Genomic DNA, 25,183 nt, shown 5'->3' on the forward strand with positions numbered 1-25,183 from the left:
TCTGAACCCTTCCTGGGACAGTACTTTCAAGTTGCGGGGTGCCAGAGGGAGATGAAGATTATTACTATTATTATCTGCATTACTACACATCTCATCCCCTCCTCTGGACTACAGTCGGTCTGGCCCTGTATGTGGGTTCCCAAATATCCTTTCTAGGATTCATTGGGCTCTCTTTACAGTGCAAGAGGGAGGTCAATATAGATGTTGAGCATTCTAAGAATTTCCTCCTCTGGACTGCACAATATTTCTACAACAATATTTCTTCTGTGCAATACATACTTTATGTGGAAAAACATAGCTGTGATATAAGGGCAGCACAGTGGCTAAGTGAATAAGTATAAATCAGCACACATATATATATAAAATCCTCAAAAACCCCTTAAAGTCATATCAATATCCTTCCCCTGAAGTACTAATTAAATATATATTCATTGACTTAAACCCAAAAACCCACAATTATAGTGAAAAGATCAAAACCCAAAGAGATTACCCAAAAAATAAAAAATATCAAATATATATAAAGGACAAAAATAAATAAAGTCCCAATATGCAAAGTGTCCAAATAATGTGTCCAAACAAAGATCAATTTCTTGATAGGAAGACGCTTCCTACTCCACTGAAGAAGATACAAATCAATCACAGGTGCTCTTCAAATACCTCAAAAAACAAAATCTCAACATAGTATATTACCTTTTAAATCCCAGAACTAAAGTGCCACACGTGTATCATGCAAAAAAAACACTCCAGTGTCACAGCACTCATGTGAGAGAAAAAAAAAAAAAAATTAAAATTTTAAATATCACTGCAAACTATATATAAAGTGCATAATTACCCTAAAACAAACAAATTCCAGTTTGTAATCAACCACATATGTACAGAGTGTCCTTAGATTGGTATCCTCTTGTTCCTCAGGACCTCACAAACAGACCAGGAATCAGTATGTGAATTATAATCATATATAAAATTTATTGTAGCCACTTACATATAAAAACGATAAAATCAGCAAGACAGCATCCAACTCCTCATGCCCAGTATGCGATCCCCTTTCCGTGTGTAGAGGGTCTCCCGATCACCAGGTAATTCCCCCTTGCTACTCCTATCCAGCACTATCACTTTGTAGCTCTGGGGGACACCTGAAGTGCACCGTTACTCTCCAGACCTCCAACACACAGGGATTCCAGAATCCAAAATGGCTGCCGCAGCACTTCCGGGAACGTCACGTGCCCTGGACGCGTTTCGTCTCTTCTGGACTTTGTCAACAAGGATCCTTGTTGACAAAGTCCAGAAGAGACGAAACGCGTCCAGGGCACGTGACATTCCCGGAAGTGCTGCGGCAGCCATTTTGGATTCTGGAATCCCTGTGTGTTGGAGGTCTGGAGAGTAACGGTGCACTTCAGGTGTCCCCCAGAGCTACAAAGTGATAGTGCTGGATAGGAGTAGCAAGGGGGAATTACCTGGTGATCGGGAGACCCTCTACACACGGAAAGGGGATCGCATACTGGGCATGAGGAGTTGGATGCTGTCTTGCTGATTTTATCGTTTTTATATGTAAGTGGCTACAATAAATTTTATATATGATTATAATTCACATACTGATTCCTGGTCTGTTTGTGAGGTCCTGAGGAACAAGAGGATACCAATCTAAGGACACTCTGTACATATGTGGTTGATTACAAACTGGAATTTGTTTGTTTTAGGGTAATTATGCACTTTATATATAGTTTGCAGTGATATTTAAAATTTAATTTTTTTTTTTTTTTCTCTCACATGAGTGCTGTGACACTGGAGTGTTTTTTTTTGCATGATACACGTGTGGCACTTTAGTTCTGGGATTTAAAAGGTAATATACTATGTTGAGATTTTGTTTTTTGAGGTATTTGAAGAGCACCTGTGATTGATTTGCATCTTCTTCAGTGGAGTAGGAAGCGTCTTCCTATCAAGAAATTGATCTTTGTTTGGACACATTATTTGGACACTTTGCATATTGGGACTTTATTTATTTTTGTCCTTTATATATATTTGATATTTTTTATTTTTTGGGTAATCTCTTTGGGTTTTGATCTTTTCACTATAATTGTGGGTTTTTGGGTTTAAGACAGTGGCTAAGTGGTTGGCACTTCCGCCTGGCAGTACTAGGGTCATTGGTTTGAATCCCAACCATGGCACCACCTGCCTGGAGTTTGCATGTTCTCCCTGAGCCTGCCTGGGTTTACTCCAGGCATTCCAGTTTCCTCCCACACTCCAAAGATATGCTGGTAGGTGAAGTGGCTCCTGTCTAAATTGGCCCTAGTATGTGTTTGTATGGATGTGAGTTAGGTACCTTAGACTGTGCACCCCTTGAGGGTTAGGGACTGATGTGAATGTACAATATATATGGAAAGCGCTGTATAAAATGATGGAGCTATATAAGTAACTGAAATAAATAAATATAAGGAATATTCTCCAACAAGGGTTTCACTTTGTATACTGAAACTTCTAATGTGGAGCTGTGTTGGTCATTATGGGACTATAGTGGTGCTATACAGGGTCCAATTTTGCCCCCTGAATCTTTTAGGGGGAATATTGTGAGATCTGTGGAGTATGCTGTCTTTGTGTTTTGTTTTCTTATGTTTTTAACAATGTTTTCATTAAAGAAGTAATTTATGAGTTCTTTGACCATCTGCTTATTAAGTTATGTTTCGATATACACAATAATTAAAAACCTCTGAGTCCTGGTTGAGTCTCTAACTAGTCATTTTAGTTTGGTTTGCTATAAGCTACAACTAGGCCATGTTGGCTCTCACATAAGGCTTCCTGTGGATGGGTAAGTTACAGTGATTTTAAAGGTAATTTTATTTTTTAAAATAACAGACATGTTATGCCCACTTGCTCTGTGTAATGGTTGTGCACGGAGCAGCCCCGATCCTCCTCTTTTCAGGTCCCCCACCAGTGCTCTTGGCACTTCCTCTTCTCCAAGTTGCTATGGGGGCATTCATACATGCTCGCTCCTGAGCACTGCTCTATGTGTCCATAAGACACATAGAAGGGCACTGGCCAATGGCTCCTGCTGCTGTCTCTCAGCCAATGAGGATGCAGAGACCTGGGAGAGCAGTCGCTCTCATGCACATTGCTGGATCATGAATCCAGAATAGTATTGGGGGGGGGCTTCAGGGGGAGTTGCATACTGAAGGTGTTTTATCTTCATGCATAGAATTCATGAAGGTAAAAAATCATCATTAATAGAAACACTGTAAGGTAAGATGAATATAGGCAACACCAAGAGTCGAGGTGGGTTGGGAATGTAAGTAAACAGGATCAATATAGAACCTAAAAGCTTCACCCAGGTCCATAATCACAGAGGGTAGGGTCATGGAATTTCTGAGGATTTAGAACTCACAAACGGCAAGATTATTCTTTTCACAAATATAGTCATTCCATCTTCCATTATCACGCAATATCACACAGTGCTCCTTTTTTCCTGCATTATTGGGTTCTTTGGAATCCCAGTTGTGGTAGGAGATGACCACACCATCGAGATATCGGAAAGTTCCCTCTGTCTGTCTGTCGGTTATACCAAGCAATGCATCTTTGCCAAATTGGTTGCGGATAGTAAGAATGGCATTATTTTCTGCTGCATTACGTGGTGTGGCCATCTGACCTCCGGCATTTCTACAAATGCTTAGGGCTTGATCATGAGTGACTATGGCGCCGTTTGAAATGTAGATTTTGTCACCACTTCTGGCGCCTCCTTTGAGATATGCAAAAGCTGAAACAAGAAGGGGAAAAGGGATAAGGAAAGAAACATATTTGATCATGGAACTGTACTTTTGTTGCTTATTGAAATGTAGCACCCTCCCAGATAGATACTAGGTTTAGATAGATAGTGTGGTTGTGATTGTTGTTAAGCAAAATCAGGGCCGGGTCTAGCCTGTGGGGGTGCAGTAAAAATATCAAGGGGGCAGAGGATGGGAGGTCAGCAGGGCAAAGGACAGGGGTCACTGCTGGCAGGGCAGAGGACAGGGGTCACTGCTGGCAGGGTAGATGACAGGGGTTGCTGCTGGCAGGGTAGAGGACAGGGATCACTGCTGGCAGGGTGGAGGACAGAGGTCACTGCTGACTGGGCAGGGGACAGGGGTCACTGCTGGCAGGGCAGAGGACAGGGGTCACTGCTGGCAGGGCAGAGGACAGGGGTCACTGCTGACTGGGCACAGGACAGGGGTCCCTGCTGGCAGGGCATAGACAGGGACACAACTGCTTCTCCCATCCCTGCACTTCACACAGCCTGAGCACAGACAGCAGAGCTCATCCTCCACACACAATGCATAACTGACATCAGTATAGTGTCAGGATAGGGCTGTAAAGTATCAGATTAGGGTGGTATTGTGTCAATTTAGGGCAGTATAGTGGCAGGTTAGGGAAGCATAGTGGTAGGTTAGGGAAACATAGTGGCAGGTTAGGGAAGCATAGTGGTAGGTTAGGGTAGTATAGTGGCTGGTTAGGGCAGTATAGTGGCAGGTTAGGGTAGTATAGTAGCAGGTTAGGGTAGTATAGTAGCAGGTTAGGGTAGTATAGTAGCAGGTTAGGGCAGTATAGTGGCAGGTTAGGGCAGTATAGTGGCAGGTTAGGGTAGTATAGTAGCAGGTTGGGGTAGTATAGTGGTAGGTTAGGGTAGTATAGTGGCTGGTTAGGGCAGTATAGTGGCAGGTTAGGGCAGTATAGTGGCAGGTTAGGGTAGTATAGTAGCAGGTTAGGGCAGTATAGTGGCAGGGCAGGGTAGCATAGTGGCAGATCAGGGCAGTATAGTGGAAAGTTAGGGTAGCATAGTGGCAGGTCAGGGTAGTATAGTGGCAGGTCAGGGCAGGATAGTGCAAGGTTAGGGTAGTATAGTAGCAGGTTAGGGCAGTATAGTGGCAGGTCAGGGTAGTATAGTGGCAGGTCAGGGCAGTATAGTAGAAAGTTAGGGTAGCATAGTGGCAGGTCAGGGTAGTATAGTGGCAGGTCAGGGCAGTATAGTGGCAAGTTAGGGTAGCATAGTTGCAGGTCAGGGTAGTATAGTGGCAGGTCGGAGCAATATAGTGGCAGGTTAGGGTAGTATAATGACAGGTCGGGGTAGTATAGTGGCAGGTTAGGGTAGTATAATGACAGGTCGGGGTAGTATAGTGGTGGGTCAGGGCAGTATAGTGGCAGGTTAGGCTAGTATAATGACAGGTCAGGGTAGTATAGTGGCAGGTTAGGGAAGCAGAGTGGTAGCTTAGGACAGTATAGTGGCAGGTAAGGAAAGCATAGTGGCAGGTTAAGGTAGTATAGTGGAGGTTAGGGAAGCATAGTGGCAGGTTAGGGTAGTATAGTGGAAGGTTAGGGTAGTATAGTGCAGGTTAGAGAAGCATAGTGGCAGGTTAGGGTAGTATAGTGGCAGGTTAGGGTAGTATAGTGCAGGTTAGGGAAGCATAGTGGCAGGTTAGGGTAGTATAGTACCAGGTTAGGGTAGTATAGTGCCAGGTTAGGGTAGTATAGTGGCAGGTTAGGGAAGCATAGTGGCAGTTTAGGGTAGTATAGTGCAGGTTAGGGAAGCATAGTGGCAGGTTAGGGTAGTATAGTGCAGGTTAGGGAAGCATAGTGGCAGGTTAGGGTAGTATAGTGCCAGGTTAGGGTAGTATAGTGCAGGTTAGGGAAGCATAGTGGCAGGTTAGGGTAGTATAGTGCCAGGTTAGGGTAGTATAGTGGAAGGTTAGGGAAGCATAGTGGCAGGTTAGGGAAGCATAGTGGCAGCTTAGGGTAGTATAGTGGCAGGTTAGGGTAGTATAGTGCAGGTTAGAGAAGCATAGTGGCAGGTTAGGGTAGTATAGTGCAGGTTAGGGAAGCATAGTGGCAGGTTAGGGTAGTATAGTACCAGGTTAGGGTATTATAGTGCCAGGTTAGGGTAGTATAGTGGCAGGTTAGGGAAGCATAGTGGCAGGTTAGGGTAGTATAGTACCAGGTTAGGGTATTATAGTGCCAGTTTAGGGTAGTATAGTGGCAGGTTAGGGAAGCATAGTGGCAGGTTAGGGTAGTATAGTACCAGGTTAGGGTATTATAGTGCCAGGTTAGGGTAGTATAGTGGCAGGTTAGGGAAGCATAGTGGCAGGTTAGGGTAGTATAGTGCAGGTTAGGGAAGCATAGTGGCAGGTTAGGGTAGTATAGTGTCAGGTTAGGGTAGTATAGTGCAGGTTAGGGAAGCATAATGGCAGGTTAGGGAAGCATAGTGGCAGGTTAGGGTAGTATAGTGGCAGGTTAGGGTAGTATAGTGCAGGTTAGGGAAGCATAGTGGCAGGTTAGGGAAGCATAGTGGCAGGTTAGGGTAGCATAGTGGCAGGTTAGGGAAGCATAGTGGCAGGTTAGAACAGTATAGTGCCAGGTTAGGGTAGGATAGTGCAGGTTAGAGAAGCATAGTGGCAGGTTAGGGTAGTATAGTGGCAGGTTAGGGTAGTATAGTGGCAGGTTAGGGAAGCATAGTGGCAGGTTAGGGAAACATAGTGGCAGGTTAGGGTAGTATAGTGCAGGTTAGGGAAGCATAGTGGCAGGTTAGGGTAATATAGTGCCAGGTTAGAGTAGTGTAGTGGCAGGTTATGGAAGCATAGTGGCAGGTTAGGGTAGTATAGTGGCAGGCTAGGGAAGCATAGTGGCAGGTTAGAGTAGTATATTGCCAGGTTAGGGTACCCTATAGTATAGTGCAGGTTAGGGTAGTATAGTGGAAGGTTAGGGTAGTATAGTGGCAGGTTAGGGAAGCATAGTGGCAGGTTAGGGAAGCATAGTGGCAGGTTAGGGAAGCATAGTGGAAGGTTAGGGTAGTATAGTGGCTGGTTAGGGTAGTATAGTGGCAGGTTAGGGAAGCATAGTGGCAGGTTAGGGAAGCATAGTGGCAGGTTAGGGTAGTATAGTGCCAGGTTAGGGTAGTATAGTGCAGGTTAGGGAAGCATAGTGGCAGGTTAGGGTAGTATAGTGCCAGGTTAGGGTAGTATAGTGGAAGGTTAGGGAAGCATAGTGGCAGGTTAGGGAAGCATAGTGGCAGCTTAGGGTAGTATAGTGGCAGGTTAGGGTAGTATAGTGCAGGTTAGAGAAGCATAGTGGCAGGTTAGGGTAGTATAGTGCAGGTTAGGGAAGCATAGTGGCAGGTTAGGGTAGTATAGTACCAGGTTAGGGTATTATAGTGCCAGGTTAGGGTAGTATAGTGGCAGGTTAGGGAAGCATAGTGGCAGGTTAGGGTAGTATAGTACCAGGTTAGGGTATTATAGTGCCAGTTTAGGGTAGTATAGTGGCAGGTTAGGGAAGCATAGTGGCAGGTTAGGGTAGTATAGTACCAGGTTAGGGTATTATAGTGCCAGGTTAGGGTAGTATAGTGGCAGGTTAGGGAAGCATAGTGGCAGGTTAGGGTAGTATAGTGCAGGTTAGGGAAGCATAGTGGCAGGTTAGGGTAGTATAGTGTCAGGTTAGGGTAGTATAGTGCAGGTTAGGGAAGCATAATGGCAGGTTAGGGAAGCATAGTGGCAGGTTAGGGTAGTATAGTGGCAGGTTAGGGTAGTATAGTGCAGGTTAGGGAAGCATAGTGGCAGGTTAGGGAAGCATAGTGGCAGGTTAGGGTAGCATAGTGGCAGGTTAGGGAAGCATAGTGGCAGGTTAGAACAGTATAGTGCCAGGTTAGGGTAGGATAGTGCAGGTTAGAGAAGCATAGTGGCAGGTTAGGGTAGTATAGTGGCAGGTTAGGGTAGTATAGTGGCAGGTTAGGGAAGCATAGTGGCAGGTTAGGGAAACATAGTGGCAGGTTAGGGTAGTATAGTGCAGGTTAGGGAAGCATAGTGGCAGGTTAGGGTAATATAGTGCCAGGTTAGAGTAGTGTAGTGGCAGGTTATGGAAGCATAGTGGCAGGTTAGGGTAGTATAGTGGCAGGCTAGGGAAGCATAGTGGCAGGTTAGAGTAGTATATTGCCAGGTTAGGGTACCCTATAGTATAGTGCAGGTTAGGGTAGTATAGTGGAAGGTTAGGGTAGTATAGTGGCAGGTTAGGGAAGCATAGTGGCAGGTTAGGGAAGCATAGTGGCAGGTTAGGGAAGCATAGTGGAAGGTTAGGGTAGTATAGTGGCTGGTTAGGGTAGTATAGTGGCAGGTTAGGGAAGCATAGTGGCAGGTTAGGGAAGCATAGTGGCAGGTTAGGGTAGTATAGTGGCAGGTTAGGGAAGCATAGTGGCAGGTTAGGGTAGTATAGTGGCAGGTTAGGGAAGCATAGTGGCAGGCTAGGGTAGCATAGTGGCAGGTTAGGGCAGTATAGTGGCAGATGAGGGAGTATAGTGGCATGTTAAGGTAGTGTAGTGGAAGGTTAGTGCAGTATAGTGGCAGGTTGGGGTAGTATAGTGGAAGTTTATGGTAGTTTAGTGACAAGTTAGGGCAGTATAGTGGCAGGTTAGTGCAGTATAGTGGCAGATTAATGGAAGCATAGTGGCTGGTTCAGGTGTTCAGCTGCTGCCAGCCTGATATCCCCCTCTGCATCCAGAAAGCTTGAGAAGTTTTTGGATGATAGGTGTGGAGTTATGCAGATGGCAGCATGAATATTAATACAGCCCTGGCCTATCCCAACCAGAGAGTCTCTGATGGCATGCTGGGTAACTGTATATATTCTGTGAGCACTGAATTCTGGGTCTTTCCTGTAGAGGATTGGTCCAACCTAGAGTGGTCATGCTGTCCTCCCAGGCAATTAGGGCCCGAATGCTGAGACCCGAGTTCTGCAAAGAGCTGACTGAGGAAGCTACTGAAGATCTAGTCTCTTATCATAGAAGAATGCAACCAACTGCCCTTGGGCCTTGTGAGTACAGACACTTCTGAAAGGATCTCAGAAACTTTGTGCTGCTAAAACCCCTCTGGTGCTGGGGAGACAGCTGCGGGTTCAGTTAAAGGGGATAGCTGGTGTCCTGAAGAACGTTGTCTACCTAATCTCCTACTTGAAGAGACTCTGCTCTAGTTTACTACTACTACTACTACAACTTTAAAGCTAAAGTCTATAGTTTGTTCCAAGCACAGACTTTGTTAATGCTTATCCTGAAGAATACCTAAGTCCTCAAGTGTACATAGTTCCTGTTTTTGGGGTATTCCACCTAATTCCCTCAACCCTATCCAAGTTCTCCAAAAATAAACATACATCTGAGACCCCCATCACAGCAGAGTCCTTTCTTGAAACAAGAGCCCGCCATCACATCAGTGTACCCCATGACAGAATCCTCACATCAGAATCTTCCCATCACCACAGAGTCCTCTCATCAATGTGGTTCCAGTGAAAACTGGGTCTCATGCTTTTGGCAGCCCAGGGGAACCCAAATGGCAACCCTGGTTGTGAAATACTGATTTATAGCATACAGCTAACCTTTTCTCTGCTGGTCTAATCCTGACTGGAGTCTTCTTTCCAAATCCAAGATTTGCTTTTTAAGATCTTCAAGTGCTAGAAAAAGAGGAGTCAATTAGTACTTGCAGAACTCACAGCAAAAGCCTACAAATAAAACACAATCAATGTGTAGCGCCCTCCTAGTTACCCAGAGGGAGCTAGCTAATTTTTGTCCAGTATAAGGCTGAGAATTTACAGATGAAAATGTTATCATTAGTAGTAACAAACTGGGGGATGATTAATGTCATCTTCTCCGAATGGTCTAAAGTTGTGAGCTGGGTACCCCAGGGCTCGGCCCTGGGACTAATTCTAATTAACTTGCTCATAAATGATATAGAGGTTACATAGTTACATAGTTAGTCTGGCTGAAAAAAGACAAAAGTCCACCCAGTTCAACCATGATAAAATACATACTAACAGACCTTGAACTAGGTATTTTTGCTTTATTTTTTAATATTTCTTTATTTATTTAATCTTTTTTTTTTTTACAAACAGTTGTTTTGTTTCTCTGTGCAAGGAGAGAGAGGTGCAATGTATCTCTCTACTCCATTCAGAGAGAAAAAAAACAAGGGAGCAGGCTTCACAGTGACTGATCACTGTGATAGCCAATCAGAGGCTATCACAACAATCATGTGACCCGGAATTGGGCGTCCTGGGTCCATATTGTAAATTCAAAATCTTTTAGTTGAGTTTCTTAGCGAAAGCAATTAATGGCCTTTCTTGAGAAATATTTTTTTAAAACTTCGAATGAAAATATGGTTACGTCTATTCTTAAAGCCCAATAGGACCTTTTAGATTACAGCAGTTAACTACATTCCAGGTGCAGCAAAACAACCAGACGTTCTACAGTTTCTCTTCTTTCTAAAACAACCACGGCCTGAGTAGAAAAGCCTGCTCCCTGCCAGTATGCTGCAGAGAAGGACCCTTGCTCTCTGCATGGAAGCAATGAACCTATTGCAGAAATCCAGCCTGCCCCCTACTAATTCAGACCTTTAGCTCTGCAATAAGCAAAGCCCATGCTCCTGCTGAACTTTGGCTCTAACTCCCCACAGAGAACAAGGGTCCCATTCTGCAGCATGCTGGTAGGGCACAGGCTTTTCTATTCAAGGTGTGACTGTTTTACAGAAACACGCTGTAATTCTTTGCACAGTTAAAAAAAAAAAACTTTCAATGAGGATACAACTGATTGCACCTAAAGCAGAAAATTTCCACCACCCATCCATAAATTGTTCAATTGAAAGATGATATGAACAATGCTATGTGGTTAGACAGCCTCTTCCATTTCACATAAACACTTGTATGATGTAGACATTTTGTTACAACGCAACCTTAATATCATCAACACAATGGTTTGTAGATTAAACTATTTACTCATAGATGGCTTTTTACCTGAATTTGTGCTGTCTCCTTTTGCTCCCTGTGGACCCTGTTCTCCTCTTGGTCCAGGTGGTCCAGCAACCCCTGCTGGTCCCTGTGGTCCTGGAGGTCCCTGTGGCCCCACTGACCCTGGTAAATCAAGTCATTACATTTAATGACAGAGTTTATGCTTTAGAAAAATAAAATACACATGTATAGGTATATTTAAAGATATCATATGGCAGTAATTATCTGGTATCTGTAGATATTTATTTTAAACAATGGATGTCCCATTTATAAAGCTGGGGCTATGCAATTTTTGCAGCTTCTTTTAAACTTCACAATTGGAGGCATTTAAATTTCACAATTTGAGGCAATTTTTGCAGCTTCCAATTTGAGGCATTTCCAAAATCCTTTTGCAAGAGTTTTGTGAAACTGCCAATTGAAACATTGACACTTAATAAATGTGTCCACAAAACCTCACCTAGAGATAGCTGTTGTATGGACCTGGAGACAGCTGTACTGTGGCCCTGGATTCATCTGCTCTATGGACCTTAATGTAGCTATTTTAATAACATGGATGTGATGGGATACTCTCTGGTCCTTGACAGAGAATTTACTTTTCTATAGACCAATAGGTGGTTGCTCTAAGGACCTGAAGGTTGCCTCTCTATTGACCAAGAGGTGATTGTTTTATGGACCTGGAGGTTGCCTCTCTATGGACTTGGAGGTGATTGCTCTAGGGATCTGGAGGTGAACGCTCTTTGGACCTGGATGTGAATGCTCTGTGGACCTGGAGGTGAATGCTCTGTGGACCTTGAGGTGCTTGCTCTATGGACCTGAAGGTGAATGCTCTATGGACTTGGAGGTGAATGTTCTATGGACCTGGAGGTAATTGCTCTATGGACCTGGAGGTCACCTCTTTGTGGGCCTTAGTGTAGCTATTTTAACAACATGGATGTAAATGATCTCTGGTCCTTGAAATGGAGATGGCTTTTCTATAGACCAATAGGTGGCTGTTCTAAGGACATGGTGGTTGCCTCTCTATGGACCTGGATGTGATTGCTCTATGGACCTGGAGGTGATTGCGCTATGGACCTGGAGACGAATGCTCTATGGACCTGGAGGTGATTGCTCTATGAACCTGGAGGTGAATGCTCTATGGACCTGGAGGTGATTGCTCTATGGACCTGGATGTGAACGCTCTATGGACCTGGAGGTGATTGCTTATGGACCTGAAGGTGAATGCTCTATGGACTTGGAGGTGAATGCTCTATGGACCTGGAGGTTAATGCTTCATGGACCTGGAGGTCACCTCTTTGTGGACCTTAATGTAGCTATTTTAATAACATGGATGTGAATGCCCTCTGGTCCTTGACATGGAGATGGCTTTTCTACAGATCAATAGGTGGCTGCTCTAAGGACCTGGAGGTTGCCTTTCTATGGACCTGGAGGTGATTAGTCTATGAACATGGAGGTGATTGCTTTATGGACCTCAAGGCGAATGCTCTATGGACCTGAAAGTGAATGCTCCATGGACCTGGAGGTCACCTCTCTGTGGAACTGGAAGTGAATGCTCTATGGATCTGGAACTTCCCTATAGACTGTAGATTTCTGTTCTATGGACCTACAGGTGGCTGCTCTATGCACCTGTAGGTGGCTGGGTCAATCTGCAGCTTTTTGATAAACTGGCTTATACAGTTTAAGCATTTTAATGTATTAAAATGATTTCCTTCATACCTGTTTCCCCCTTTTCTCCTCTTTTTCCATCTGTCCCGTTTATGCCCGGTAAGCCTTCCTTTCCTGGAGCTCCGCATGTGATGATAGAGTAGGCATTCTCATCTGAGTCATAGCACATTTGTGTGGCTGGTGTCACCAAAGACGCATGGAGCAAAAGAATACAGAGACCCTTCACAATTTGTAAATTCCATATTTTTTTAGTCTGTAGAAGAGAAAGAAATTTTTTTGTAACTGACAGCCAAAAAAAACACAATGAGGACTGCAGCCAATTATAATCTGAAACAGAACAGTAGACCTACGAAGACTGTTGATAACGCTGGAATGATCCAACCATCCTAAGGCTCCTATCTTTGTCATTTGTCCTCTATGTTTGGGTCAGACACTTCAAGTTCTCTTGGAGATAGTGGTGATAAAATGTTTTCTAACCTCTCCAATTATTGGTCAGCCAGGTGTATCTGGCGATATCAATTTTTGTGGAAATGTCATCCGATCTTGGCAATAAGTAACTGTCTTATTGTGTTAGTAAGTATGTTGAGTACTTTTTTTTTACTGTTTCATTTCAGATATAGTAAGTTCATATCGGAAGCTTTGTAGTGTTGTTTGAAAGCATTTTATTTTTGAGCAATGAAGGGTTCCAACCTTTGTTGGGTTATATTGCATACATTTTAGTTGCTTGACTTTTTGGCAAAACTCATTTTAGCACCCACATTAAGGTTTATATTCAGCACTCCAATTCATACAGGAAACAGCTTGAGGTCACCCTAAAAAATGCACATAAAGTAGTGGAAACCTTCTTCTTATACAGTGAATTAGATAAACTACAGTCTCTGTCATGTTTTTATTTTTTTTTTTGTGTCCCCATTGGGTAATTTCCCTTTATTTCCTTTTGATCACCAGGATATAGGGACAAAGAAAACATATGAAGTCTAAAAGTAGAAGACATGTGAGGGGTGCTGGATCTCTTAAGGAAGTGAATGTTCTCAATCGGGTCAATTGCAGTGCAGAGGGAATGATTATTCTTGGGCATCTTTCCTAGGCAGGGTTGTCTTAATAGCATCATGGACCCCTGGGCAAAGTAATGCACTGGGGCCCCTACCAACCTTCCCCAATTTATGCACCTACTCTTAAGAATTAAAGTACGAATCATTGATAGAATTAAACATATATGTATTAGTACTTTAAAAAAAAATGATTTTAAACAATAGGAACATATGCCATAAATTAAAGACTAGTCAACACAAAGGGTACAATATGGGGGGCAGAAGGGGGAGTCAGGAGGGCACAATACTGGGATCAGGAGGGCACAATACAGAGGAAGTCAGGAGGGCACAATACTGGGATCAGGAGGGCACGGTACAGGGGGAGTCAGGAGGGCACAATACTGGGATCAGGAGTGCACAATACAGGGGAAGTCAGGAGGGCACAATACTGGAATCAGGAGGGCACAGTACAGGGGTAGTCAGGGGGGCACAATCCTGGGATCAGGAGGGTGCAGTACAGGGGTAGTCAGGGGGGCACAATACTGGGATCAGGAGGGCACAGTACAGAGGAGTCAGGGGGGCAAAATACTGGGATCTGGAGGGCACAGTGCAGGGGAGTCAGGGGGGGCACAATACTGGGATCAGGAGGGAACAGTGCAGGGGAGTCAGGGGGGCACAATACTGGGATCAGGAGGGCACAGTGCAGGGGAGTCAGGGGGGCACAATACTAGGATCAGGAGGGCACAATACTGGGATTAGGAGGGCACAGTACAGGGGGAGTCAGGAGGGTACAATACTGGGATAAAGAGGGCACAATACTGGGAGCAGGAGGGCGCAGTACAGGGGTAGTCAGGGGGGCACAACACTGGGATCAGGAGGGCACAGTACAGGGGAGTCAGGGGGGCAAAATACTGGGATCTGGAGGGCACAGTGCAGGGGAGTCAGGGGGGCATAATACTGGGATCAGGAGGGAACAGTGCAAGGGAGTCAGGGGGGCACAATACTAGGATCAGGAGGGCACAATACTGGGATTAGGAGGGCACAGTACAGGGGGAGTCAGGAGGGTACAATACTGGGATAAAGAGGGCACAATACTGGGATCAGGAGGGCACAGTACAGGGGGAGTCAGGAGGGCACAATACTGGGATCAGGAGGGTACAGTACAGGGGGAGTCAGGAGGGCACAATACTGGCATCAGTAGGGCACAGTACAGGTCCTGAAACACTGCCCGGGACATCCCGGGACAGCTTAGTAAAAAGTGTGACTGTCCTGGCAAATCTGGGACAGTTGGCAAGTATGATGTTATGGAAGTCTATCATGGGGCTCTCATGCACCTGGGGCCCCTGGGCAGTGCCCATGCATTACGACAGCAATGTTCTGAGGAGTTATGGCCAAAGGTCAACTCTTTGCATGAGTAGAGACTATGGGGTTGATTTACTAAAGGCAAATAGACAGTTGCTCCAGAGTTTAGTAAATAAAGTTAAGTTTCACTTTGAAAAGAATACCCAATCATGTGCAAGGAAAATAAAACAAAACAGCATATTTTCTTGCACATAATTGGATAATAGTAGTCAGCAGAGCTTCTGCTTCTTTGCCAAGCTCTGGAGCAACTGCACCAATTTGCCTTTAGTAAATCAGCCCCTATATGTAAAATAAATCCCTGACAAAAGTACTAACACTATATATATATATATATATATATATATATAACTCTATGAAACAGACAATAAGTCAATTCTTTCTTAACTATTTACCAACGACCTGGATTTAAAAATTTTACTGTATGTTTATATTACTGCATTCTGAGTTCAAAATGTGCAGATATATATGAATTTAGAAATAGAATTAATTCCCTCATTCAAGTGCCACTTGATAGTATCATGGTACTCACCATCTTGCCCACAATGTTTTAAGACGTAGAATCACCGGTAGGAAAGCACTGAAAGTGCGCATCTATATATACTAACATCCTATATAATTTAATACATATCTTTATTTGCACACTGAAAAACACATAGATAAAACATAATTTCATCTTTAAATACGTATTTTCCTGAGAATCTGAATGTGCGCAAGTACATTGACAGATGGGTGGATGGTAAATGGCTGAAGCTCCCATAAAATCAATAGCCAATGTAATTTTGTGTACATAACAATTTATTCTGTAAATAGTAAATGCATTCCAGCGAACTTTATCATTAGTAATAATTACATAGCCACATCACGTACTGCATGATCAATGTTAATAACCCATATGGGCAAGAACCAGCCCATGTGCAAATGTAAACGTATCTTCTTCAGGGCTGATTGAAGCATTACTTATGAAAACTGAGTAATACAAATTTTGTTGGGTTTCTTTTATTTCATTGCCTTACAATAATAATGTTATTTTCACTGTATTATAAAGGGAAAATTACAAATAACAATGCCAGTTTTGATCAGTGTAACTTAAAAAAAAAATTATTATCACATTTTTTTCCTACGTAAAGGATGCCAGAGATGGGTTCTGGATGGGAGATACAGTATGGGTCCCTGTCTGAGTTTGGAGTTTGAAGTACTCTTGGATTCTCAACCAGGCAGGGTGAAATGCTCTGCTTGTTAAGGGGTAGACTGATGATGGTTTGCCCAGAATTGATAAGTTCTTACATGGGATCTGGAATTTGAAGGCTTAGAGAGACTTGGTGGGAAAAAGCCTCCAATCCAAATTGCAGGGACTTTGGTCCTGAAAGGGTGAACCTGCCTGCAGGGGAAAGTCTGAAAAGAATAGCAAGTAGTCAGCACCTGTCAGTGAGATGGAGTGGAGTAGTTCACAGCTGTGAGAAAGTGTGGAGTTTCTGGAGCAGGGTTTCACCATGGTGGAGGACCTGCTAGGACCTGTCAAGGCCAGAGGAGCCCTGCCAGTGCGGAGAAAAAAGCTATTGCCTACCCTGGAACCAGTACTCAGGAGAGTCAGGGAGCAACTACCCCAGATTTTCCAAGAGTTCTGCTCCAGCGCAAAGGAATGAGAACATGCTTGGCTACCAGTGTCACTCTTGGAGCCATTTCCAGGCTTAGTGTCCCCTGCAGGGGGAACCTATGGGGTATGGAGTGATATAGAGTATTTTATGCTACGCCCAGAGGTCTTTGCTTCCCACCTAGACATGATTGACGAGCAATTCAAATGTGACATTTGGATGAACCATTTTCACAACCAGGCCTTACTAGCTTCAGGGAGTTTGGTAACCCTTGCCCATACAAGTGTCGCTGGTAGAGTGGGCCCATTAACTAAAACCCTCCGGGTAGTTTGCATACAAGGAGACACTGAAGAATACCTGCTGGTTCAAATAATTATCACTACTTCCTCTGGCACGATTACCCAGGAAGTTGGGAAGGTGCCCAATGTCAAACAGAACATTATCGTTGAACTGTGGGACTATGTAAGCAGAGGACTGTAGGAGCAACCTGGCATTTCTATTCCTTTTGAAGGGTGGGACAACTTGGAGGGAATCTACTCTTATGCAGGTCATAGTTGGAAAAGGTGTGGATAAAACTTCTCCACTAAAAGTTATTGCTAAGAAGGATGAAGCTTCCTCTAATCCTGCACATTCTAACCTGGTAATATCAAGGGGTGTATTTCTTGGGGGTATCAAAAGTGCCTGAGGTTGAAAAGAGGTTTCCACAATTTATGGTCAATGACAAGGCTGTAGATAATTTTTCTTTCTGGAAGGGGGGGGGGGGGTTCAGCTTGAGGCTGAGCTGTGTTTTTATCTAACCCCAACCATTCCCTCTTAAGGTGCAAAAGCACACACTCAGCGGGAAGTAGCGCCTACCAAACATGACCCATTCACCAAGCGGTTGTAGTGCGGTGGTGCAGATTTTTGGTGTTAAAACAGATGTTGAGGAGGCAACATTAATGCCTCCCCACTGTCTAAAGAGTTATCCACCAGAGATTATTTAATAACATTTTTTATGACACTGTTTTTAAGGCCCCATTCATACCTGAGCATTTTATAGCTTGAAATTCCAAAAAGCTTGAGGAGAAAAAATCACTTATTCTCAATGGGGATGGTTCACATATCTCCAGATGAAACTCGAAAAATTAGAATATCGTGCAAAAGTTCAATTATTTCAGTAATGGAACTTAAAAGGTGAAACCAATATATGAGATAGACTCATTACATGCAAAGCAAGATAGTTCAAGCCGTGATTTGTCATAATTGTGATGATTATGGCTTACAGCTCATGAAAACCCCAAATCCACAATCTCAGAAAATTAGAATATTACATGCAATCAATAAAACAAGGATTGTACATAGAACAATATTGGACCTCTGAAAAGTATAAGCATGCATATGTACTCAGTACTTGGTTTGGGTCCCTTTTGCAGCAATTACTGCCTCAATGTAACGTGGCATGGAAGCTATCAGCCTGTGGCACTGCTGAGGTGTTATGGAAGACCAGTGTGCTTCAATAGCGGCCTTCAGCTCTTCTGCATTGTTCGGTCTCATGTCTCTCATCTTTCTCTTGGCAATGCCCCATAGATTCCCTACGGGGTTCAGGTCAGGCGAGTTTGCTGGCCAATCAAGCACAGTAATCCCACGGTCATTGAACCAGGTTTTCGTGCTGGAAAATGAAGTCAGCATCCCCATAAAGCTCGTCTGCGGAAGGAAGCATGAAGTGCTCCAAAATCTCCTGGTAGATGGCTGCGTTGACCCTGGACTTAATGAAGCACAGTGGACCAACACCAGCAAATGACATGGCTCCCCAAATCAACACAGACTGTGGGTCCTTGGTTTCCAAATGAGATGCAAAAATTGCTCTCATCAGAAAAGAAGACTTTGGGCTACTGAGCAACAGACCAGGTCATTTTTTCTTTAGCCCAGGTAAGACGCTTATGACGTTGTTTGTTGTTCAGGAGCGGCTTGACAAGAGGAATACGACATTTGAAGCCCATGTCTTGGATCCGTCTGTGTGTGGTGGCTCTTGATGCACTGACTCCAGCCTCAGTCCACTCCTTATGAAAGTCCCCAACACTTTTGAATGGCCTTTTCCTGACATCCCTGCTGCTTGTGCACCTTTTTCTTCCACACTTTTCCCTTCCACATAACTTTCTATTAATGTGCGTTGATACAGCACTTTGGGAACATCCAACTTCTTTTGCAACTACCTTTTGAGGCTTTCCCTCCTTATGGAGGGTGTCAATGATGGTTTTCTGAACAACTGTCAGGTCAGCAGTCTTTCCCATAATTGTGATTCCTACTGAACCAGACTGAGAAACCATTTAAACGCTCAGGAACCCTTTGCAGGTGTTATGGCTTAATTAGCTGATTAGAGTGGGACACTTTGAGCTGAGAATATTGCACCTTTTCACAATATTCTCATTTTCTGAGATTGTGGATTTGGGGTTTTCATGAGCTGTAAGCCATACCCATCACAATTATGACAAATCACAGCTTGAACTATCTTGCTTTGCATGTAATGAGTCTATCTCATATATTAGTTTCACCTTTTAAGTTGCATTACTGAAATACAGTTGCAAGAAAAAGTATGTGAACCCCTTGGGATTACGTGGAGTTTTGCATGAATTGGGCATAAAATGTGCTCTGAACGTCATCTAAGTCACAACAATAGAAGAACACAGTCTGCTGAACATAATACTACACAAACATTAGATGTTGCCATGGTTTAATTGCACATAACATGTAAACATTCACAGTACAGGGAGGAAAAAGTATGTGAAGCCCTAGCTTAATGACTTCTCCCAGAGCTAATTGGAGCCAGGAGTGAGCCAACCTTGACTCCAATCAGTGTGATGATATTGGATGTGTTGCTAACAGCTGTCCTGCCCTTAAAAAACACACACCTGTTTGGGTTAACTGGTTTCAAGAAGCACTGTCTGATGTGAACCATGCCTCGCAGAAAAGAGCTCTCAGAAGACCTACGATCAAGAATTATTGACTTGTATGAAGCTGTAAAGGGTTAGAAAAGTATCTCTAAAAGCCTTGATGTTCTTGTGTCCACGGTAAGACAGACTGTCTACAAATGGAGAAAGTTTAGCACTGTTGCTACTCTCCCTAGGCGTGGTTGTCCTGTAAAAATGACTGCAAGAGCACAGCGCAGAATGCTGCATGAGGTAAAGAAGAATCCCAGAGTGTCAGCTAAAGACCTACAGAAATCTCTGGGTCATGCTAACATTTTTGTTGACACATCTACAATAAGGAAAACATTAAACAAGAATGGAGTACATGGGAGGACACCACGGAGGAAGCCATTGCTGTCCAAAAAGAATATTGCAGCACGTTTGAAGTTTGCAAAAGAGCGCCTGGATGTTCCACAGCACTACTGGCAAAATATACTGTGGACAGATGAAACCAAGATTGAGTTATTTGGGAAGAACACACAACACTATGTGTGGAGAAAAAAAGGCACAGCACACCAACATCAAAACCTCATCCCCACTGTAAAACATGGCGGAGGGAGCATCATGGTTTGGGGCTGCTTTGCTGCCTCAGGGCCTGGACGGATTGTTGTCATTGATGGGAAAATGAATTCCAGAGTTTATCAAGACATTTTGCAGGAAAACGTACGACCATCTGTCAGCCAACTGAAGCTCCGCAGAGGATGGGTGATGCAACAGGACAATGACCCAAAGCATACAAGTAATTCAACAAAACAATGGCTGCAACAGCACAGAATACGCCTTCTGGAGTGGCCCAGTCAGAGTCCTGACCTCAACCCGATTGAAATGCTGTGGCATGACCTTAAAAGAGCGATTCACACCAGACATCCCAAGAATATTGCTACACTGAAACAGTTTTGTGAAGAGGAGTGGTCCAAAATTACTCCAGATCGTTGTGCAGGTCTGATCTGCAACTACAGGAAACGTTTGTTTGAGGTTATTGCTGCCAAAGGAGGGTCAACCAGTTATTAAGTCCAAAGGTTCACATACTTTTTCCTCCCTGCACTGTGAATGTTTACATGTTATGTGCAATTAAACCATGGCAACATCTAATGTTTGTGTAGTATTCTTTTCAGCAGACTGTGTTCTTCTATTGTTGTGACTTAGATGACGTTCAGAGCACATTTTATGCCCAATTCATGCAAAACTCCACATAATCCCAAGGGGTTCACATACTTTTTCTTGCAACTGTAAATTAACTTTTGCACCATATTCTAATTTTTCGAGTTTCACCTGTACTCCAAGTTGCCTGAAGCCAAACTCCTGAAGCTCAAACGAGTTCTGGAGCTTTTTTGTAGCTTAAATTGGGCAGATTTGCACATTTCGGCACATTTTTTTCCCCATAGAAATGAATAGAAAAGTGCGATTGGCATAGTAATGATATATGAATAAATAATGTAAAATAAATAAAACAAATACACAAAGAAATTAAAAATCATGATAATAAATAAATAACAATTAACCCCTTAAGCCTAAAAAAAATTAAATTATTATTATTAATACTAATAATATAATAAATAAACACCAACATCTGAACAAAAACATGATTATTAATATAAATAATCACACCTTATTGTTACATTATTATTTTTTTAAGGGTTAGGGGGTTAAGGGTTAATTATTATATTATTTATAATTATTTTTATTTATTTTACATTTATTTTTTTCAAGTCCCACTTGTCAGCTAACTCCTCTAGTGTTGCATTTTAGGAAGCTCTTGGTGCCTCTGCCTATTATTGAAGTACTGTTTGAATTGATTTATTTCAGGCACTTATACAGCATTGTCAATTTACGCAGTGCTTTACATATATATTCTACATTCACATCAGACCCTAACCCTCAAGGGGTGTACAATATAAGGTCCTTAACTCACATTCATACACACACATCCTAGGGTCAAGTTAGGCAGGATCCAATGAGCCTACCAGCATGTCTTTGAAGTGTGGGAGGAAACCAGAGTAACTGGAGGAAGCCCATGCAGGTACAGGGAGAACATGCAAACTCCAAGCAGGCGGTGCCATGGTTGGGATTTGAACCAATGACCCTAGTACTGCCAGGTAGAAGTGCTAACCACTTAGCCACTGTGCTGCCCCAAATTGTACCCTTCAATGGGACCTGAACTGGGGTTCCAAGTGTACGGACTGATAATTGGAGAGATTTTGCTTAAAATAAGGTACGACGGCACCACAACAGGGGGCACAGCACAGCCGGTTCTAGCACAGCCACATGTACTGTACACTGGGGAGAGAGTTTGTTATTGTTGAAGATGCTATGTCAATTATTGTGAGCTACCTCGTTGTGTGTAGTAATAGCATTCAGTAAACACAGTTCAGGAGAAAGAAGAGTTTCCTGGTCTGATTTAATTATAAGGAAACTGTATACTACTGGATGTACAACGAAGAAATGGAAGTTGGAATTAAGCAGGGTTTAACCTTTGTGTAATAAGAAAAGTAACTGAGCAGAATTGAATGGCAAGTTAACCCATGAGGTTGGTTGGTGGATACCTGATAATCTCACATACTATATGGCAAAAAGTGCTATATGTGAAGCCCACTCCTAATTATTGAGTGCGGGTGCGTCCAGTGAAGGTCCTTGTTAATGTTACAGCATACAAAGAAATATTGAACAACTGTGTGCTTCCAGCCATGTTTTAGGACGTGCTGGGGCCCAAAAGTCAGGTCCACAATGATATAGTTTGATGATCTTGGTGTGGAGGAACCTGATTTGCCTTCACAGAACCTTAACTTCAACCCTAGTGAAAATCTTTGGGATATACTCAAATGCCTATTGCGAGCCAGACCTTCTCGTTCAATCTCACTACTAGAACTCACAAATGCTGTTTTTACTAAATGGGCCAAATTCCCACAGACACGCTTTCCAGTGGAGCCTGTTATAGCCCCAAAGTGTTGCTCAGTTGTGTATCAATGCTCATGGTTTTGGAATGGTATCTTTAACAAACTTGTATATTGTAGGTGTGATGACCAGGTGTCCACTTACTTTTGGTCATATAGTGAATGTATTTACGAGTGAACATTCCAGTCGACTTTTATGATTGAGAAGCATAAGGGTGTAACAGGGGGGAGAAGTAACCAATCGACAAAGATGATGCTAATGGTGGCAGGTGATGGGAGGTCCTGGTGCAGCTTAGTATTTCATGCACCACCCTTAGTGGCAGGGTCTCAGTGATGGAGCCCACTGTGGTACAGCACCTCGTTAGGGATTGGGCCTGGAGTCACATAGCCCTTGGGGAATATAGTATTTGGACTTCCTTCTGTGTCTTCAGACGGGCCAGGATAAAGAGGCAGTGTGTGCTTCATGCCAGTCAAATGTTGGGAAAAGAAGAAACAAACCTAGCCACTGGCTGAAAAGAAGAGGAGATGTGATCCCTCTGTAAGTGTTCAGGGCTCGCAAGTTAAGGGTGGCATCTGGCCTGAAAGTGTTAGTGGAGCAGAACGGTAGGTGGGACAGACACTGGACGCTCCCGCTCTGCTCAGTGCTGCTGCCGCTTTGTGTCACAGTCTGCCCCCCTCAGCCCACCCAACACGATCCTGGAAGCATGCCCCACCTAGTGGGCAGCACCACAGTGGTCTAAACAGGTGAGTGCCTGCACACCTGCCTTTGACAGCTCCACACCAATGAGGAGGCGAGGCCAGTGCAGGATTTAACTGCATGGGGTCCCTGCTCTGCTTCCAGCCATACATAGCACCAGCAACAAGCAGCACAGAAAGGACACCATTCAATTGATTTTTGGCAGGATGCTCTGGGGAGCGTGTTTTCGAGGGGCGATCCCCTGTTCATCATGGACTCTGATGAAGAGGGGATCGCGCCTCGAAATTCGTCAAAAATTTGAGGGTCTTCTCCTGCTTTGGGAGCTGACCTGGTGACGTGATTGGTTTGTATACAGATATGCCTTTGTCACTACAGTCATTTGTGAGTATATATCTCCTTTGAACTTAATAAAGTCACCTCTCAGGTAATGCACTAGGCCGGTGCGCCCTCTCTTTCCTTGTTTTGCAGTGACCCCTGAAGAAACCTTCAGGCACCCCAGGGTCAAAAAAGACTGGCTTAGATGGATAACATTGAAGTAAACTGGAAAAATATGTCCTCTGAACCACCTTACAAATTACATGCTCTAAAACTCACAGCCCTTCCTTCTGAAACTGGAGGTTCCATATGAATGGTGGAAAAAGGTGGGCAAACCTTCTGTTGAATACATGCCACACAGGCTTATGGGAACTCTGCATCACCACAACATACATACCCAATGTGGATCTTCACACTAACATACTAAACCAACCTGACAGTGATAGGATTCCAAATAAAATCTAAATTATTCTCCACAAGCAGATACCTAAGCTCTGGGTATAATGCAGAGGACAGTTTTGGTTTTCCAACCAAGAAACTTTTTATTTTTGTTTGAATTTTTTATTTTGAATTATTACATTTAGGTTTTTCCATGACAAAGAATGCGATTCATTCGGGTTAATTCCAAATTCAATTTAGGTCATTCCAATTTGCACTTCTATACATTTCTACACAATCTTCTATTCCACATCTATTGTTGGGCTCAAACAGTCCCCGTTGAAGTGGTAGATAACCTCAACGGGTGGATAGTGGAAAGTGTCTTCTCTCTGCATCCTATTTATACCCAAAAATGTGAGGAGGCCATACTGATTGTGAGCGATAAGCACTGCTTGATTTTCTGCAAAATTTTGCGGGGAAGCCACCGTATTTGGACCAATCACCATCGGAAGCATAGATATCTTCATTGGAAGCATAGATATCACCATCAGAAGCACATATAACTCCATCAGTAGCATAGATATCTCCATTGGAAGCATAGATATCTCCATTGGAAGCATAGATTTCTCCATCAGAAGCATAGATATCACCATCGGAAGCATAGATTTCTCCATCAGAAGCATAGATATCACCATCGGAAGCATAGATATCACCATCGGAAACATAGATATCACCATCAGAAGCATAGATATCTCCATTGGAAGCATAGATATCTCCATCGCAAGCATAGATATCACCATCAGAAGCATAGATATCGCCGCCGCCGCGTCTATTTATCCTTTTGACAACCATTTTCTCTTTTCCACTAAAATAGGAGAAAAGGATAAGAGCAATGTATTTGATTTGATCAGACTTTATCCATAAACCATCCTTTATAGCGGGGTACATAGAAAGGGAGTAACTTCTGCTATCCTCTAGGGATCTGCATAATGGAAAATTTGTTTCGTTTCGGATTCGTTCGTTAACCACTTCAGGTCCGGACACTTTCACCCCCTTCCTGTCCAGGACAATTTTCAGCTTTCAGCACTATCACACTTTGAATGAGAATTGTGCGGTCATGCAACATTGTACCCATATGAGTTTTTTAGCATTTTTTTTTTAGACAGATAAAACTTTATTTTGGTGGTATTTATTCACCATTGGGATTTTTATTTTTTTTTGCAATATAAATCAAAAAGTTCTTTCTTCATAAATCTTGGCCAAAATGTATTCAGTTATCTTTTTAGTAAATAAAAAACCCCAAATTAGTTTGTAACCAAAAATTATAATTTTTCAAAAATTTTTTTTACATTTTTATTTATATTATTATTTGTTTTTTTTTTTTACATACTGTCACCCTAGCAGTACAGTGTCGCCAAATTGTTTTTTTTTTTTTACACTGATTGCTTTTACATCCATAAAGGCTGTAAAATCAATAAGTTCTCCTTCTCTCTGGCTGCATTCTTGCAGCCATTGAGAAATACTGTGCGAGCTGTGATTGGTC

General features: G+C 43.1%; 1 protein-coding gene across 1 annotated transcript; it reads right to left on the minus strand.

Moving 5' to 3' along the window:
- Window positions 1-3,306: 3,306 nt before the first annotated feature.
- Window positions 3,307-24,492, minus strand: LOC149466238 (uncharacterized). The gene is made up of 4 exons (XM_089672719.1): window positions 24,144-24,492; window positions 10,774-10,890; window positions 9,367-9,441; window positions 3,307-3,745 (listed from the first exon to the last, which is right to left on the minus strand). Exons 1-4 carry the CDS (start codon window positions 24,490-24,492, stop codon window positions 3,366-3,368), a joined length of 921 nt encoding a protein of 306 aa, XP_089528845.1. The 3' UTR covers window positions 3,307-3,365.
- Window positions 24,493-25,183: the final 691 nt, after the last annotated feature.

The sequence above is a fragment of the Staurois parvus genome, unplaced genomic scaffold (genome assembly GCF_062004578.1).
Source record: "Staurois parvus isolate SC_StPar_1 unplaced genomic scaffold, SC_StPar_1.0 ptg000132l, whole genome shotgun sequence".
Classification (NCBI taxonomy): Eukaryota; Metazoa; Chordata; class Amphibia; order Anura; family Ranidae; genus Staurois; species Staurois parvus.